Consider the following 18,784-nt stretch of genomic DNA (forward strand, 5'->3'; position numbering starts at 1 on the left):
GTTTTAAAACAGATTCCCTGAAGGAACAGAAAAATCAGACAGCAGTGTCTCCTGTTGCTGCATGCAGCTCTTTTATTGTCATTTATCTTTACAGAAATGTGAAGCATCTTCACAAGGATTGTACAAAACCCTCTCCCCTGGCTGGCTGATCCCAGCAGAGCCGCTCCCGGCGCTCGGTCTCCGAGAGGAGCCACGGAGTCGCTGTTGCTGATAAAAATCCATGCAGGAGCTGAGCTCGGAATAAAACTGTCCTGTTCTATAGAGGTTAAATAAAAAGGGGGATAACAGGAAATAAATATGCTCATAACATTGGTTGGAGTAGTTGAGTTTAATGCAGGATATGTGGGTTTAGTCCATATCAAACCGTTAGTGGACACGGAACATGCGCCAGAGCCGCTGCTGGAAAACCCCAAAACATCCCCGCTGTCCTCGTTTCTGCATCCCCCAGGGCCTGCCAGGTCTCTGCATTGGAACACAACTATTTCCTGCAGAAAATGGGATTTTTCCATGGCTGGAAGCAGTAGGCATTCTCCTGCTCCCATGGAAGCTCCTTGTGGGCCCTTTCAGCGGCAGGAACGATTCTTTGTCGCTGCATCAACGTTTCCAGGACCATTAGAAAAATAAACTGCTTTTGTTTTTACATTAGTATTGTAACTGAGGCTAAGGAATTAGAAAAATGAACCCTTGCTTCTCAGACTTGCATTGGCCACAGGTGAGTATTTACAGGGTTTTCCCCATCCCATGGGAAGGTCGGCTGGAAATTTACACCAGAGGAGGAACCCGAGGCTTTGTACACGGAGCTTCCGTTTCAAATGCAGGGACTTTGTACACTGAACAAACAGAAGCATTGTCAAAATACAGGAAAATCCAGGGCATTTGATAACATCACAAACCACACAGAGGCCTCAGTCCTTTTGGCACATGGTTTCTTCCTGGGATCATTTTCTCCCCGGATTAAGGGCAGGGAGGAGCTGTGTGTGCCCGCTGAGGAAGGAGGGACCCAGCACCGTGGCCAGTGGAGCCTCTGGAACACAGACCCTGGGTTTGGCCACAAGGCTGACCTGGCTGCTCAGGGCTGGGGGTGAAATTTTAAGTAATTGTTAAAAGAAATGTAATTTTCTTGCCATGGGAGGGTTGAGCTGAGGAGCTGCACTCACTTCCCTGTGCTCTCACGCACAGCTCGCAGCCAAACAAACAAAAAATAATAAAAATGTTCTCAGTAAATATATTCAAATAATCACGCCTTTTGTTTTATTTGGGCTGGGCTTTTCTTTGTTTGCTAGCTTGGGGTTTTTTTAACCTGTAATACTGCTTTGCTCTACTCTCCCTTGAAAGCAAAGTGGGGTTTGGAAAATGATCCATATTAAATTCAGAAAATTAAATACATTCACACTCCACGATCTGAGCATCCTGAGGCTTCGAGTTAGCACAGAGCCCACGTGTCCTTTTGTACTTCAACCACACCCACTTTTTAGCCTATAATTTCTTTTTGCCACTTTTAAATGACATATTTGGCATGTGAAGCTGCAAACAGAAATAAATAAAACATTGTGCCTGCCTAAACCAAACAGATCCGAAACTAATCATTAAAAATCCATCAAAACAACCCAAAAAGCTTTAAAGACAGTTCTGTTTGTGCCCACAGCTCAGCAGGATGGGAGGGGTGCACTCTTGGCTTTTACCTGTGGTACCTCACTGGGCCTGGGATGTGCCACCACTCAGGGGCTCCTGCCTGGCACTTCAGGAAAAAACAACAATAAAAAAAAAAATAAAAGCTGGACCCCAAACCTCATCCAGGCACAGCAGGTCTCTCTCAACCCCCTCTCGAGGTGATACCAGCCTTGGCACTGGTCCTACCCTGGGCATCTCTGCCCTCCCTCAGGGCCATGGGCAGGATGGGCAGCACATCCCCACAGGTTGGGGCAGCTCCCCAGCTGTTTAAAACTCACTGAAATCAGGTTTTGGTTTGTTTTCTTTTTTGTTTTCTTTGTAAACATTGATTGGGGGTGCATTGGGGAGCAAACAGTGAATGGTAATGGCAATAAACCATTCAGTGAGTGCAGGAAGCTGATGGGATTTCATGGCCATGTTGTGCTTTACAAGCTCCTTGCTAAAAAAAAAGAAAAAAGAATCACATTGGAATTGTAAGATATGAACATGAAAGTATAGAAAGTTAACAACTCAGTTATTCACTTGGCAGTCAAATAAACCCTTTCCACATCAAAGTTGTAGAATGTGCAAAAGCAGAACGGAAACACGTCTGGTGTTTGTGGCGGTGCCAGGTCCCTGCAGGTGGGGGGGACGTTCATGCACCTCTGCTGCAGGGGAAGCCACGGGGACAGAGGGGACAGAGCCGAGCAGGGGGGGCTGGAGCTGCCAGGGGTGGCTGTGGGGGACAGGCAGAACCTGCTGCCATAGCGGTGTCACCGAGCTGTGACCTGGGAGGGGAAGGACAGCAGGACACGGCCAGGACACACGGGGGGAAGGTTGGACCCCAGACTGCCCTGGCCAGAAAGGGCGAGTGGAGCCACCAAACCTGCACAGCCCCCCCAGCCCAGCATCCCCAATGCCCCAGGCAGCTCAGCCCCAGCAGGACACAAACCCAGCGGCCCCAAGGCTCTGCCACAGAGCTGGCCCCGCTCTCGGTGCCCTGGGCTTGGTGTGACCAGGGTCTGTGAGGTGCCCCAAGGCTCTGTCACAGAGCTGGCCCCACTCTCGGTGCCCTGGGCTTGGTGTGACCAGGGTCTGTGAGGTGCCCCAAGGCTCTGCCACAGAGCTGGCCCCACTCTCGGTGCCCTGGGCTTGGTGTGACCAGGGTCTGTGAGGTGCCCCGAGGCTCTGTCACAGAGCTGGCCCCGCTCTTGCTGTGTTGTGGTTTGTGAGGTGCCCCAAGGCACGGGGGCCCTGCCCTGCCCTGTCCCCTCCATCCCGGCTGTCCCACGGCCACCAGAGTCCTCGTGGCCACCCAGAACAGAGACCCAGCCGAGGATAAAGAACGTGAGTGACAGAGCAGGAGTTTGGGTACCCTGGGGGACACCTGGTGAAGGAGGAGGAGGAGGAGGAGGAAGAGGAGCAGGGTTTTGGTGCAGTTTTCCTCTCGTCTTTACCAACCTGCACCCTCCAGGCTGACTCCAACCACAGCCCTGCTCCCATCGCTGTCTGGGCTCAGCCCCGTCCCGCCAGCACCAGCGAACGCTTTCTCACTAGTTGCGGTATCGGTAGAAAAGTTAAAATCCCCGGGGGCACCCACGGCCACCGGCTGCGTCCGGCTGTGCCGGGGCTCCGGGCATCCCTCCCGCGGGCACGGCCGGCCTGGGCATCCCCCACCAGGCTGGGCATCGCCTCCTGCGGGGCACCGCGGGCAGCAGCGCCTCCCCCGGGCCGGGCCGGGCCGGGCCGGGCCGGGCCGTGCTGTCCTTGCCCGCCCTCGGGCGGCGCTCACAGCTGGGTCTCGTCGCGCGTCTCGGGGTTGCCCGAGCCCAGTTTGTTGCTGCAGCTGCTCTTGCGGCTGTGGCCGTCGTTGGCCACGTGGGCCAGAGGGTCGGAGCGGATCAGGTACCTGCGGGACACAGCCTGGTCACGCTGCTGGACAGCGCAGCTCCCCCCGGGATTCAGGCCAGGATGCGCAGGGATGCCCCGGGGAGATGCGGTGCTTGCAGAGCACGGTAGTTGTTCGGATGAAAGGTGTTAAATGATAAGAGGTGTTCATGTAAATGCCATAAAATAATAGAATAAATGATCGGGAGTTATTCCTCAGCTGCTTAGTAGCCAAAGGAAAATCCCACAGTGCCCCATGGGAGCTAAGATGGGGCTGGGGTGGTTTGGGCAATGCTCAGGAGCACAGGGAGTTGGAATGGGCTGGAAAAGAGGCAAAACCCGTGGGTATTCATGAGAAATCCTAGGAAATAACGGGATGGGGGCAGTGTGGGGACAGGGTGAGGTGACACTTACACGATGTCATTGAGCTCCAGCCGCGTGTCCGGGGGGGGATTGATCAGGACATAGGACAAGGTGTTCTGGTGGTCGTTCATCTCATCTGCAAGAGCAGGGGCAGGGCTGCTGAGGGAGGGACACCCCCAGAGACACCCCAACAGGCAAGGTGACAGATCCCATCCAGGCAAATGGGTCCCTTCACCAGGAGAAGCCGTGGGCAATGCCCCTGCCACCAGGAGGGCACCAAGAATGTCTCTGCCACCTCCCTTGTCACCTCCCCAGGCTCTCCCCACCACAGCACGGCCCAGGGGACTGGGTAACTCTTCAAAGTCCCCACTCCCCCCAGAAATAAAGTGAATGTCTTACCTTGGTGCAGTGCAAAAGAGGGAACAGGTTAGTCCTGCTGTGTCAGGTACAGCACAAGTCCAACCACTGGCCCAGGGCAGCTGAACCCCCCCAGGGCCACCCCAGTGCTCTGCCCACCTCTCCCCCTCAGTTACTCAATTTGGCTCCATCCAGGCCCAGGATTAGTGCAGGGATTGCTCCTTTCCCCTGCCCAGGGGGAATCACCTCCATGGAGTTTCAGAGCCGTTGATTCCATTTTGGGGATGGCTCTGAACCAAGTGACATCCCAGGGGGGCTCAGGGCCACCAAGAGCAGCACCCACGGGGGCAAACAGGGGGTCTCAGTGATGGGGGGCCCCTGTGCTCCCCGAAATAGCCAAGAACAAGATCATGGTGAAATGGATGGGGGTGCGAGGCTGCGGGTGCCAGGGGGGGTGGAAGCTGCGACAGGTGACACCATCTCCAGACAGGGTGATGGGGTGTGGATGGACAGGGTGGGAAGGGGACGGACAGACGTACGCGGGGGCAGCATGAGGAGCACGGGGGGACACCAGCTCACTGCAAGGCTTCTCACTGGGACACCTCTCCAGGCTTTGGAAAGGCCCCTCTGAGGTGCAGATGGAGCAAATGGAGCAAATGGAGCTGCTCTGGGTGCACCGGGACCCGGCCCTGGGATGGGCATTAACTCCAGGCTGGGGCTGCTCCTCTGGCCTGTCCTGCTGCTCCCACCTCCCCATCCCTGCCTGGCATGGGGGACCCCCCTGCCCCATGGTGGGCACAGCCAGGGTCTCCTGTCCCAGCAATGCCAGCGGGTGCCAGATCAGCCTGGCACTGCTTTTCTCCAGCCCTCAGATGCAGCTCCAGCCACCACAAGCACCCAGCACAGGAATACAAACAGCTTCCTCCCGAGGTGTCCTTGCCAGGGCACACCCAGATGAGCCCCAGGGCATCCCCGGGGCTGTGCCACGTCCAGCAGTGCCTGCAGGGGGACACCAGACCATTGTGGGGCTGCTCACACACACCCCTGTCCCCTCTGAGACCACAGAAGGTGCTGCAGCCAGGGGGACCTGGGACCACCCTCGGGGAGGTGCTGCCTGGGACCCCCAGCCTGGGCCAGGTGTGTCCTGTCCTGTCCTGGGGCCACCAGGGGAGTTTTGGCCATCCCAGTGCTCAGCCTTACAGGGAGACAGGGGTGGGGGTGGCAATGCCAGGGCAGGGGTGGCACACAGACCCTGGGACCCGACGGGACACACGGGGGGTGACGTGACAGGGAGGTGGGGCCGGGCTCTGGCTCTGGGCAGCTTTCCCTGCCCCATGGGAGCTTCCTGACCCCATGCAGCCAAGCCAGGCCCTGCTGAGCCCACCGAGTATATTGCTGCCCCTCCGCTGCCCCAGGCAATATACTCTGCTGGCCTGGGGCTGCCTGGCTGATGGAGGACACACTTTGTAAGGAAAATGCCGACGTTTCACCTTAAGCCTGGGCTAGTGAAGCCAAAAACGAAGCTGGGATGGGTTGTTGCTAATCTTGGGGCTGCTGCAGTAAAAAGGAGCTTTTCCAGGGCATGTTGTACCCTGGTGTAAAGGTGAAAAAAAGATGGAAAAGCCTGGTAGGTCCCACAGAGCCCCACGAGGTGCCCGGGGTGGCTGCAGCACCAGTGGCCCCTGTGGCTGCTGTTGCTCCCTCATGCTGAGCCCAGCGCCCCTGGTCACAAAATGGGGTCTTCTAATGCTGGAGAGGGGTCCAGGAAGGCAAACCAAGGGGTGCAAAGGGATTTTTAAAGCACTGCCTTGCCCTGGACTGTGGCTGACCCAGCAGGAGCTCCAGCATCTCATCACAGCATGCACAGGCAGCTCTGGGGCACTTGTCCCCCTCCCTGACCCCTCCTCAAGCTGTCACTGGCTGTACAGCCCAAAACCCCCTCACAGAGCCATGGAGGGAGGGTTTTGTTAATGAAAGCCAAGGGCTGTGATTTCCCTGTAGGAATTGAGCTAAAAAAGGGTCCCTGATGTTTCTGTCTCCCTGATCAGGCAGAGCCCTGCGTTTGCACCACCACCACAGGACACTGATTGGTTTTCCAACGCCACCCAACAAATTAGTGCTGAAAGCTCGGGGATCTAAGGTGAAAACTGGCAAGGGTGAGGTTTGGGCTTAGCTGGCATGATCTTGTTGTACGCTGCACGCCATGAGTCACGCGGGACTCCCAGGGAAAGGGAATTACCTTGCAAATATCCCAGGTTTACCCGATTCATCACATCACTGGCTGTTAAATTTGCTACATCCTCTACAGAACATACAGGGAAAGGCACAGACATAAACAGAGAGAGAGAGAGAGGTCAGCAAGCCATGGTTTGGCAAATATCAGAGACGAGCTCCTGCGCTGCAGCCAAAACGTGAGCAAAAGAAAAAGGAAAGGGGCAGAAGGCAGAGCAACGATTTCCATGGGTGTCCAGACACTGACGGTGACACAAGGTGACAACACACAGTCCCTGCACCTCTGGATGCCCAAGGAGCTGCTGGTCCCCACGCTGTGCCCGCTGTCCCTGTCCTGAACCCCTCACTGTCCCCTCTCCTGCCAGAGCTCCCCCCAGTTTACTTCAACCAAAATTTGCCAGATGGGCCAGGACAAGGATGCCAGCCCTGACCTGACCCCAAGCTGTGCCCCAAGCCTCAGTGAGGCCAGACAGCCCCCCTGGAACTGCAACAGAAACTGCTGGGATTGGGAATGTAGGGAAAAAAGGAGAGAGGGGTACACCACTGCAAGGCCTTGCCTGCAGTCCCTGTCCTTGCCCCATCCCACCACACTCCAGCTCTCCTGCCCCTCTCCCTGGGGATGCTGGCAGTGCCCACAACCACCCCTGGGCCCCCACTCCAAACCACTCCAAACCCCTCCTGCACTGCACTTCTGGGCACTTCATCCTCCTCTTTCCTGTGCCTAAAGCCAGGATGGGAAAGGAGGAATGCTACCCCCAAAATCAGCTCCCATCCCACTGGGGCTCACTGCCAGCCTGAGTGTGGGCAGGGGGTGGACAGACACTCCTGGAGGATGGAGCAAACAAGCAGCAGCACAGGATGGCTTCAAAGAAAGAAAGAAAATAAAAGAAAACAAAACCAAACCAACAAAACCAAGGGAGCTGTGGGCTATAGACTTTGTCATAACCAAGGGCTGGGAGCTGTCCAGGGTGACACAGATGCCAGCACCGACGGGCAGGTCAAGCTTGACGAGAGATGTGGCTGCACAGAGGGACCCTGAGCGCCGTGGCTGTCACAGCCACACACCAGTGTCACACGCAATGAAGCAACTCAGCCCTGCAGCTACCGAGAGGTTTCCACAAAGAGTTTATGACAGATTAAAGTCCATTACAAAAGGGGGCAGCGCCAGCTGACAGGGTTGGGCCTCTCCCTGCCAAACTACGGGGGCTCTTGGGCACAAGGGTTGTGCTGACCTGGGGCCGGGTTGTCCTGAACCACCGTCTCTGCATGGCCAGAAAGTGGGGCACAAACGGGGCTGTGTGGGGACACCGGGCCCTGCTGCAGGCACAAGGGCCACTCTGCCACTGCCAACTCCTGCCTGGAGCCATCCCAGAGCCCAGAGATGGGGGGGCTGCCTGCAGCTGGCCAGGGGTGGCAGGGGAGGGAGGGGGGTCTGCGTGGGGGGACCCCAGCCTGGGGCTGCACAAGCACAAGCAAGCCGGGGATGAGGCGCAGCCCGGCTGGGACGGGCTCGGCGCTAAGCCGGGCATGGGGTTAGGCTGGCGTGGGGTTAGGCTGGCTCAGGGGGGTTGGGTTAGGCCGGGCCGGGGTTACCTGAGGAGCCCGCGGGCGGGAGGCAGCGGCGCTCCAGCGGCACTTACCGTACCCGGTGGTGGGCAGGCCCAGGTGCTTCATACGGTTCTTGACGAGCTCGGAGAGCTCCTGGCGCTCGGAGCGCCGGTACAGGCTGAGGCGCTGCTGGCTGATCCACTCGGCCGTCTTGCTGGAGTGCTTGTTGCCCTTCCTGCTGAGCCGCCGCGCCCACTGCATGCTCTTGCGCCGCAGCAGAGGGTGCTCGGACTGGTCGCTGGAGCACGAGTTGCGGTGGTGGCTCGTCTTGATGCCCCAGTGCTCCTTGACGTCCTTGGTGTCCTCGCAGTCCTCAACATTGATTGAGATCTGTGACTAGAAGCCCAGCAGGTCACGCGGGATGGGGGGTGGCCAAGGGGGCTTTGGCCTGTGCCTGGCACGGTGGGATCTCTCCCACGGGGTGGGATTTTCTTTTGGGGTTTCTTTGGGTTCCTTCCTCTGACCCCAGTGGGCTCTCCCAGCACTTGGTCTCTGCACTGCAGGAACCACTGGGCTGGCAGATTTCACAGAATCCCAGAGTGGTTTGGATTGGAAGGAGCCCACTCCTTGCCATGGTCCACCACACCAGGTTGCTCCAAGTCCTGTCCAACCTGGCCTTGAACTTCCAGGGATGGGCCAGCCACAGCTTCCCTTGGATAAGCTGAGGGGAGTCTTGTGGGCACCTCACACAGGATCACCTCTGGGATATCTGCCCCAGGAACAGCTGTGCCCTCATCTCCCTCTCTTCCCTCTTACAGCATCTGTGCTGCCACAATGTCTGACCCAGCAATCCCCACTGGTGAGCAGGAATTTATTAATAAAGCCTTTTAAAGCCTCTCAAGGAGCTGGGTTGCATTTAATTAAATGTCAACTTTCAGCTCCCTGTCACTGCTTCCTTACAAAGTTGAACACTGAAGGTATTTAAAGGGATCTTGGCTGCCTCCCTTGCTCCTGATCCCAGTTAATTACATCAGGGCACTGAGTCTCAGCCAATATCTCCCTTCCATGGGGACAGGCAGGGCAGTGCTGGCACAAAGCAGGGGGTGGCTCTCGTGGCCAGAGCCAGCCCAGGGCTCAGCCAGGGGTGGGGACGGGGGGCACGGCCGGGCGTGAGCGGCACTCACCTGCGCTCGGATGTCGTGGGGCTGCAGCAGGGGAGGAGGAAGGGAAAACCACGAGTCAGTGCAGCAAAGGGCAGCCCTGCAGTGCCCACCCTGCTCCCCAAGGTGCCCAGGGTGTGACAGAGCCAAGAACATCCAGCACTGCCTGGAGAGACCCTGACCCAGCTGGGGAACCAGGACAGCACCACCCAGCGCAGCCGCTCGAACGAAATCAACACAAAAATTCCCCTTCCCCTGCTCTCCCCTCCCCACTCTGCTGCAGCCAGGCCTGAGGTGCTCCAGGCACCAGCACCCTCCTGGATCCCAGCTTGGCTGGTGCCACAGCCCCTTCCCAGCCCGTGCCCTACCTCGGAGGTGGCGAACATGTGCGACTCTGTCCTGTAGATCCCGATGGGGATCTCGGCACTGGAGGAGCAGAGCTTCTGGAAGAGGCGCCCGTACGTCCGGATCCACAGGTCATCCTCAGTGATCTTCATCTGAGCAACACAGGGCCAGCATGGACCAACACAGGGCCAGCATGGACCAACGCAGGGACAGCATGGACCAACACAGGGCCAGCATGGACCAATGCAGGGCCAGCATGGACCAACGCAGGGACAGCAGGGACCAACGCAGGGACAGATGGACCAACGCAGGACAGCATGGACCCCCACTACACCTCAGGCTCCTCCTGAGCTCCACCCCAGCCCATCCATGACCATCCCAAAAGTCATTTCCACAAGAAAATCAGCGGCCATTTCTGACCTCAGCCTTCAAAACAAGGAGTTTGGTCCTTGGCAGCTCTTGGGCTTTTGGCAGCACTGAGGTTCCCCAAAATGGAGGGGAACAATGACCTGGCAATGCTGCTTTGTCACTGTGATATTTTCTGAAAAATCCCTTCGCCAGGATTTCTTCTCCTGGCAAGATGAGAAGCCTCAGCTTCTCCATGTTTTGCTGCTTTGGAATGTGATTTGGAGAATTGTTTGCCCAGCACGTGAATTGTTTCAAATTAATGGCCAATCACAGCCCAGCTGTGTCAGACTCTCTGAGGAGTCATGGGTTTTTATTATTTATTCTTTTCTAGCCTTCTGTCTGTATCCTTTCTCTATTCTTTAGTATAGTTTTAGTATATTGTTTCTTATAACATCATATCATATCATATAATAATAAATCAGCCTTCTGAGAACCTGGAGTCAAATTCTCATCTCTCACCTCATCCTGGGGCCCTCACAACCCCACACTGCTTCCCCCCAGATCTGGAGAGGAGGGGAGCCCCCACCCCCATGCACAGGGTGACAGATGCCACCAGATCCAGGCCCCCCTGGCTGATGGTTTTAGCCCAAGGGACTCAGCACGTACCGCACAGAGGTACCCGGAGCCCGGCGTGGTGTCGAGGCCCAGCAGCAGCCGAGTGATGGTGATCATGTAATCCTTCACGAACGACTGGGAAAGCAGGGAAAGGTTGGCTCAGCTGCTCCCTGGGGGATGCCCCAGCTGCAGGGCTGTGTCTCACCTGGTAGAGCAGCGTGTCCAGCATGCTGATGCTGAAGACTCTCCCGGCGGCGAAGGGCAGCCGGAACATGAAGGCCAAGTTGGAGCCGTTCTCTCGCTCTCTCTGCAAGAAAAAAGGGAAGTTTGAGCTCAGACTGCACAGAAAATTAGAGGACTCATGGCAATGGGAGGGCACAGGTGTAATGTTTCTGGTGGGTGCGGCAGGAGGAAACCTGGGCAGCATCTTTGTGCTGTAGAAAAATTGGGTGTTTTTCTCCATGGAAATGTGTGAGACATTATTGGGTTTTCTGGATATAGTCAGTCACTGTCAGTGTTGACTTCCCAGGCCCCCGTGCAGAGAACAGCCTCCTCTTACCTTTTCTAGCTTGGAAAGGGCCAGAGAGTAACTGTCCTTTGCTCTGAACTGCATGAACCTCATGTTGGAGGGGTGGGTCAGCTCCGTGATAATGCTGAGGCTGGGGAAGAGCCTGCAATGGAAAGAGATCTCTTGTCCTGCAGCTGTCTCAGAGGATTTAAAGCCTGAGGAACACCACAGTCATCCCTGTGCTGCCTGAGGTCAGAAACAGCTGGTTACATGCTGCTTCCTGCAGCAAACCCAGTGCCAGCTGTGTCCCACTGTCCATAGCCACCACCCCAGGCACTGGCACCCGTCCTGGTCTTGTCCCCAGCAGTGGTCACCCTCACCTGAACATGGTCTGGACGTTGACAATGGTCTTGGCATCTGCCATGTAGTCCTCCTCCGCGCTCATGGTGCTCTCCTTGTCCACCACCACCAAGTTGTCGGCGTAGATGATGCCACACTGCAGCAAACTGTCCAGGCTGGGCAGATCCCAAAGAGAAGAGCGCAGGGTCAGCCCTTGGAAACGACACAGGGAAGCAGCACAGGGGTTCCACGGCGAGCCCAGGCTGCTCCCAGCCTGCTCTTCACCTGCTCCCATCTCCCAGGGAGGGGTTGACAACTCGAGAAGCCCAAGGTGGGCTCAGCTCTAAGCTACCAGCCCTGGGGCTTCTCACGGGGTGACCGAAAAGTCTGGGCTGGGGTAAATGCAGCAATTCAGGCATGATAGCCACCTGTGGGAACACCTACTTGTCAATGGTGCCCTCCATGTAGTAAACCATGGGGAAACAGCAGATGGCCTCCAGAAAGTGGTGCTCAGGCCTGGGGGGAGAGCCACAGAGAGCGAGGTGGTTCAGCACATCCATGCAGCAGAGACAGACACAAAACCCCAGTGCCAGCCAGCCCAGGAACCCAACGGCACCACTGCTCCCTCACACTCCCACCCCACAGCACGAGCTGCCCGTGGCAATGCAGGGAGGCTCTGTGGGAGGGAGAACACCCCTGGAGAAGTACTTGCTTGTTGTCCAGCAGCAGCACGATGGGGTTGAGCTCCTTGCGGGAGCGGTAGTAGGCACGCAGTGGGACGATGAAGTTGTAGAGGCCGTTCCCCGCTGTCTCTGCGGAAACGATGATCAGCTTGTTCTTGAACCCGTAGGCCTTGGCGTCCTCAAAGCTGTTGTGTTTGCAGCCCTGTGCGGGGTGGGACAGCCCAGCACTCAGTGGACACGTCCTGGGGGCTCAGCCCCAGGCAGCCCCCGCAGCCCCTGCTCACCTTGTCCAGCCTCAGGCAGCAGAACGGGGCTTTCTCGGGCAGGAGGTGGCACAGGGTCGGGGAGCTCCCGATGTAGGGTGAGTTTGGGGGGTAGCCCTTCACGTACCTGCAGCAGAGAGAAATCTGTGTGAGGACAGGGAGAGCTTGCCATTTATCCAGTGCTCAGATGCTGGGGAAAACATTCAACAGCAACACTGGCAAATGCCCTGCAAAACTCTACTGCAGCAGCTGGGAACTCCCTGAATTTACATATTTAGGAGTATTTTTTGCTATGCAAAGGGCCATGAGGTTGTAAAGATGCAGGAGCAGAACGCTCATGGAAAAGCCAGGAGGGGCTGAGCCTGAGCACCCCTGGCACCCCTGAGCACCATGTGCCATGGTCCCAGAGCCTCTGAAACTGGAGCAAACTGGGTGCAGCCATGTCACTGTGACATTTTATGAAAAATCCCTTCACCAGGATTTCTTCTCCTGGCAAGAAGAGAAGCCTCAGCTTCTCCATGTTTTGCTCCTCTGGGATGTGATTTGGAGAATTGTTTACCCAGCATGTGAATTGTTTCAACTTAAGGACCAATCCCGGTCCAGCTCTGTCGGGACTGGTCAGTCACGAGCTTTTAGTATTCATTCCTTTCTAGCTTTCTAATGTAACATTTCTCTATTCTTTAGTATAGTTTTACTATATCATTTTCACAATATGATATGATATTATATGATATAATATGATATGATATGGTATTATATCATATGGTATAATATGGTATAATATAATATAATATGGTATAATATAATTATAATATAATGTAATGTAATGCAATGTAATATAATATGGTATAATATAATATAATAAATATAGTATATATTTATATATATAGTTGATATGATATAATATAGTATCGTATGATATGATTAATATAATATAATATAATATAATATAATATAATATAATATAATATAATATATCAGCCTTCTGAGAACTTGGAGTCAATTCTCATCTCTCACATCACCCTGGGGACCCCAACACCACCACAACAACTGGTGACCACACAGCCACAATGACCCAGAGGCACCTGAATCCCACCGGGTCCCACTGGAACGAGCCAGACAGAGAAGAGAGAGCGACTCACTCCAGCACTGCCGAGCCCTCCTCGTCCGACTGCGTCATCTCGTCCTCGGACTGGTCGCTGAGGAGGTCGCAGGGCAGCAGGGAGGAGGTGTCAGCCAGCTCCAGCACTGGGGCGATGCTGGGCCGGCGCGTGCCCGAGCCGTTCTCGGCGGGCAGGGCCAGCTTGCTGCTGTTGGCGGGGCGGCACTCGGTGTTCTGCAGGTCCATGGCCACTGTACCTGGACACAGACCGGGGAGGGAGCACGGCAAACACGCTCTAAGGGGGGGGAAATGTCACGACAGCCTCCTGTCCCCATGCCCTGCACGGGGATGACAGCCCAGATGATGCTCAGCTGTTGGTGGGCACGGGGAGCGCAGGTGAAGCCCCCACTGGTGGCCTCCACCTGTGTGCAGCATCTCCCCAGGGCTCAGAAGAGGAACCAGGAAAAGGAACTCCAAGAAAAGGACCAGCTAGCGTGGCAGAGCTTGGAAAATGCAAAAGGCTTAAGTCCTTTAACTCAGAGGTTCAAATCCTCTCCCTAGCTTAACCCAAACCATCTCCCATGACTAACTACCCTCTCTTAATCAACCTCATCATAGCCCTCTCCCATGCCCTTCCAATCTTAATTGCAGTAGCCTTCCTTGCTCTAGTAGAGCTCTGTCCCTGGGGCTGTCCCTCTCTCCATTCCCCTCACAGCTCCATGGCCAGCTGAACCACTCACCCACCTGCTGCTTCCTGAACTGCCAAACCAGGCTCTGCAGGAGTTTTTGCCATGCTGACGTGCCCCTGAGAGGACAGCCCTGCAGCCTAACTCCTGCCCACAGCTCCTCACGGGCTCTGGGAGACACCAGCCAGGTCAGGAACCACATCTGCCCTGGCACTGCCCTCCCTGTGGATGTCCCTTCAGCCCAGGGAGAGGCAGGCAGGCAGCAATGCCCTCACCAACCTCCCACATCCCTCCTGAGCAGCTCCAGGCCTTAGAATCTCAAAATCCTTAAGGATAGAAAAGTCCTCTAAGATTGAATCCAACCATTCCCCCAGCACTCTCAACCTGTCACTAAATCATGTTCCCAAATGCCACATCTACAGGTGATTTAAATCCCTCCAGGGATGGTGACTCCACCACTGCCCTGTGCACAGCCTGTTCTGTGAAGGAATTCTTCCTAATATTCAACAAGACAGACTTGCTCATCCTGTCCTCCAGCAGCTTCCAAAAACCAAACACATTGATGGAGTGTCCCAAGAAGCAGAGCCCAGACATTGGCCTTGCCAAACACCACTGCCCTGCTGGCACTCACGTCACGTCTGTCTGTCCCTCTCATCACCTCTGCCAAAGGTCCCTCTGAGTGGAGCTGTGCGAGGAGAGCTGTGACAAACAGCGCTCAGCAAAGCGCTCCGAGGCCTGCTGGGGGATAATCTATGCAAATTGCTGCTCAGGAGTACAAACACATAAATTATTTGCTTGAAATACAATGTGCTCGTGTGGCTCAGCTCCTCCAAAACTTGTTCTCCCCAGATACAAGAGGGAAGCAATGACTCATGGTATTTTTCTCTTGCACAAATGCACTGCTGGCTGCAGGGAGAACGACGGCTTGGGAACCATAAACGTGATTTAGGATGTGCCCCACGGCATTTCTTCCTCCAGCCTTGGAAATAACTGGGGCCTAAATCCAGGCTTGGGGCATTTATGCAAATACCCTTAATGATAATGGGCATCACGAGGTTTAATAATGATATTCGAGCTTGCTGAGAGCATGCAGAGTGCAAGGAAATGTGTGTTTTACTGGTGAGATGGCTGGGAGACAGCGTGGAAAGGGGTTTTGGGGGAGGGGGGGAGCGTGGCAAATCACAAAATAAACCCAAATGTGGGGAGGGAACAAACCCAAATGAACCCAAACAAACCCAAAGGCGGGGGAGGTGATGGAGGGGGGTGTGGTGGCCCCTGCTGCCCCCTGAGCCCCCCGACTCACCCATGCTGGCGATGATGCTGTGCACGGGCAGCCGGGAGGGGCCGTCGTAGCTGCCCCTGCCCGCAAAGCCCTTCTTCTTCTGCTTCTCCTCCTGCTTGAAGATGAAGGCAGAGTTCTCCTCCTTGGTGATGTTGATGTAGAAGCAGGTGTCTGATGCTGCCATGATGTGCCTGGGGCCGGGGTTCAGCAGGATGCTCTTGTTCTCCTCCCTGCGGATGCCGATCAGGCAGACACCGTACCTGGGGGGATGGAGCAGGGGCTGGGCATTCCCAGCTGGGGAAAATCCCCTCCTGTCACAGACACCTTTTATGGAAAATCCTTTCCTTAGGATTTTTCTTCCTGAGAAGCTGAGAGGCCTCAGGAACAAAATGTAACCAATGGTTGGTTATCTGCTGCTGTGGAATGCAACAGGTGCATCTGGGATTGGTCTCATGTGGTTGTTTCTAATTAATGGCCAATCACAGTCAGCTGGCTTGGACTCTCTGTCCGACACGAGCCTTTGTTATCATTCCTTCTTTTCTATTCTTAGCTAGGCTTCTGATGAAATCCTTTCTTCTATACTTCTATTAATTATTTTATTATATATATTATATCAAAATGAATATAATATATATAATACAATATATTTTAATATATTTTATATTAAAAACATATTTTAATATATTTTAGTATATATTATATATCATAATACATAATATATATCTAATTTTTATATATATAAAAATTTCGTTTTAATATATTTTATATTTTAATAAAGATATTTTAATATTATGTATATAATTTTTAATATAATATATATCATAAAATAATAAATCAAGCCTTCTGAAACATGGAGTCAGATCCTCATCTCTTCCCTCATCCTCAGACCCCTGTGGACACAGTCACCCCCTCCTGCGGGGGAGCAGGGGCTGGACATTCCCATCTGAGGAGAATCCATCCCCTCTGGGACTCTGTCCCCACACACAGACCCTCACAGCAGCCCCTGCCCTGAGCCCGGCCATGCAGACAGACAGATCCCCCCGCCCAGAGCCCCCTGCCCTCACTTCTTGTGCGCGTGGAAGGCGGCGTAGGTGAAGCTCTTGCCCTCGTACTCCATGAAGAACTTGCTGTCCCCCATGCGGATGTGATAGACCTCATTGCCCGAGCAGCGCCCGTACATCCGCTGCCACTGCTCCGGAGACTCCTGGCCCTCCCTGCAAGGGCAGCAGTGGCGTCAGCGGGGACCCCCGGGGCTGGGATGGGATCCACAGGGGTGGGATGGGACCTCTGGAGTTGTGATGGGACCCCCAAGGCTGGGATGGGACCCTTGGTTCTGACACAGGTCCCCAAACCCCAGCCAGATCCCAGGGCAGAGCACCAACAATCTCTGGAGGTGCCCCTGTGCCCGACAGCAGGGAGGTGACAGTGACACATGGCCGCGGGCTGCTGGTGCTCTCCCAGCATGAGCTCGTTCTCACTTTGGGCTTTAAGTGCCTTTTTATTTAACGAGGGCCCCTGCAGAGTGCAGGGGGAGGTGCAGAGCCCGTGTTGGCAAACAGCCCCGAGCACGGGGCGAGAGGCATCTGGCAAGGATATTTCAGAACTGATTTGATGGCACTTTACCCAAAATTCAGACATTTCTGACTGGCCAAGGAGTGCAGGGCACACGCCACTGCTCTCCTGTGCTGGCAGAGCTCCTTGCAGCCATGCTGGATATAAACCCACCAAAAAACCCTGCAGGGGCTGGGGCTGCTGTGAATTCACCTTCCTGCCAGCAGCACCGTGCCAATACAAAGATATTTTTACCTCCAGCCTCTGCAAAGTTGGCATTGCCCAGCCCAACTGCAGTGGTGTGGTCCCCTTACAAAATCGGGTTTTGTTTTTGACCTGGAGGGGGGCCCCAGACCCCACTGGGCTCCCCAGAGCCATCCCAGACCCCACTGGGCTCCCCAGAACCATCCCAGACCCCACTGGGCTCCCCAGAGCCATCCCAGACCCCACTGGGCTCCCCAGAACCATCCCAGACCCCTCTCCCCTGAGCTCAGAGGCCTCAGTTCTGCCACCCTCCAGGCCCAGGCAGGGGTAGGGGAGGGCAGGGATGGGCAGGGACAGCAAGGGACAGCACTCACTGGCCACGGGAGGTGTGCACCAGCAGCGTGATGAGGGTGGAGGTGGCAGGGCAGACACAGTTCAGTGCCAGCATGGCGTATTTGCACTCCTCCTCACACACAACGTGATCTGAAAGGCAGAGGGGACCATCAGGGAGGGGAGGGGGACAGTGCCTGGGAATGGGGTCGTTTTGGGGTGGTGCTGGGCACTGGGTGTTTCCTCCTCCTGCCAGTCCAGGAGGGCTCCCAGCTGCTGCGCAGCTGCTCCAACTCACCTGCAAACTTGACATGGAATTTATTTTCTGGCTTTAAGATCTGAACGTAGAGGGGACAGTTTGGAGCAAAGTCTTTGACAGCCCAGGCCCTCAGGATGGTCTGGTGGTCCTGGACAGGGACAAGAGCAACAAGAGCTGCTTGGTTGACGGTTTCTTGGTTGATGGTTTCTTTTCCCCAAGGCTTCTACACCTGGGATGGGCTGCAAAGCACCCAGCCACCCTGGAGATGTACAGCAAGGGCTCCTCCTGCCCCTGGTGCTCCCTGAAACCCAGCACTGATGAGAAACCATCAGAAGGAAGGTGAGCCCACGGGGCTCAGCCAGCAGTGTCTGTGCATGCCTCTGTGCATCCCCAAGGTTCCCCTGGGCACTCAGCCCCTTCCCAGCACCCTCCCTTGCCAGGCACAGGTGACATCAACAGCACCCCAGTCCCTTCTGCCTGGGAAATGCCCCTGCCCACCCCTGGCTGGACTCACAGCTGCTGTTCTGTCCACCTCGTTCCGGCTGCTGAGGATGAAGCAAGCTTCTCCATTGTCCATCCTGCCAGGAGAGAGCAGAGACCCCATGAGCTGCAGGGCCCACAAGGCTGGGCACTGCCCACCCCACCAGCCCCTGCTGCCACAGACATATTTTATGAAAAATCCTCCTGAGAAGCTGGGAAGCTTCAGCTTCTCCATGTTTTGCTGCTTTGGAATGGGATTTGGAGAATTGTTTACCCAGCATGTGAAATTGTTTTTACTTGATGACAAATGACAGCCACTTGTGTCAAGGGTGTGAGCAGTCACAAGATTTTATTACCATTCCTTTCTTTGCTGGCCTTCTGATGAAATCCTTTCTTCTATTATTTTAGTATAGTTTCAATATATCATTTTCTTTTAATACAATATATATCATAAAATAATAAATCAGCTTTCTGAAACATGGAGTCAAGATTCTCATCTCTCCCCTCCTGCTGGGACCCCTGTGAACAGCAGCACACCCAGCCAGCCCCCAGGCCCAGCACAGGCTGGGGTGACACTGTCACTGGGGTGTGC

General features: G+C 55.1%; 1 protein-coding gene across 12 annotated transcripts in view; it reads right to left on the reverse strand.

The window, feature by feature from the left end:
* Positions 1-49: 49 nt before the first annotated feature.
* The window catches only part of KCNT1 (potassium sodium-activated channel subfamily T member 1), an 81,799-nt gene continuing 63,064 nt past the window's right edge, over positions 50-18,784 (reverse strand). For 7 of the 12 annotated variants that reach the window (XM_071454174.1, XM_071454184.1, XM_071454179.1 and 4 more), the window contains 19 exons: positions 18,227-18,290; positions 17,752-17,860; positions 17,498-17,606; positions 16,433-16,582; positions 15,390-15,628; positions 13,441-13,657; positions 12,320-12,425; positions 12,065-12,237; positions 11,797-11,868; positions 11,394-11,528; positions 11,065-11,176; positions 10,711-10,812; positions 10,557-10,640; positions 9,566-9,694; positions 9,222-9,242; positions 8,130-8,433; positions 6,497-6,559; positions 3,952-4,036; positions 50-3,559 (listed from right to left, as the gene is read on the reverse strand). In XM_071454174.1, the coding sequence (XP_071310275.1) occupies positions 3,439-3,559; positions 3,952-4,036; positions 6,497-6,559; positions 8,130-8,433; positions 9,222-9,242; positions 9,566-9,694; positions 10,557-10,640; positions 10,711-10,812; positions 11,065-11,176; positions 11,394-11,528; positions 11,797-11,868; positions 12,065-12,237; positions 12,320-12,425; positions 13,441-13,657; positions 15,390-15,628; positions 16,433-16,582; positions 17,498-17,606; positions 17,752-17,860; positions 18,227-18,290 (2,395 nt within the window). In that variant the 3' untranslated portion in view covers positions 50-3,438. The remainder of the gene's footprint in view (positions 3,560-3,951; positions 4,037-6,496; positions 6,560-8,129; positions 8,434-9,221; positions 9,243-9,565; positions 9,695-10,556; positions 10,641-10,710; positions 10,813-11,064; positions 11,177-11,393; positions 11,529-11,796; positions 11,869-12,064; positions 12,238-12,319; positions 12,426-13,440; positions 13,658-15,389; positions 15,629-16,432; positions 16,583-17,497; positions 17,607-17,751; positions 17,861-18,226; positions 18,291-18,784) is intronic. The other 5 variants (XM_071454178.1, XM_071454183.1, XM_071454175.1 and 2 more) reach the window with 4 other exon arrangements.

The sequence above is a fragment of the Agelaius tricolor genome, unplaced genomic scaffold, assembly GCF_023055355.1.
Source record: "Agelaius tricolor isolate 1412-34295 unplaced genomic scaffold, bAgeTri1.0.p SCAF_38, whole genome shotgun sequence".
NCBI classification, from domain to species: Eukaryota; Metazoa; Chordata; class Aves; order Passeriformes; family Icteridae; genus Agelaius; species Agelaius tricolor.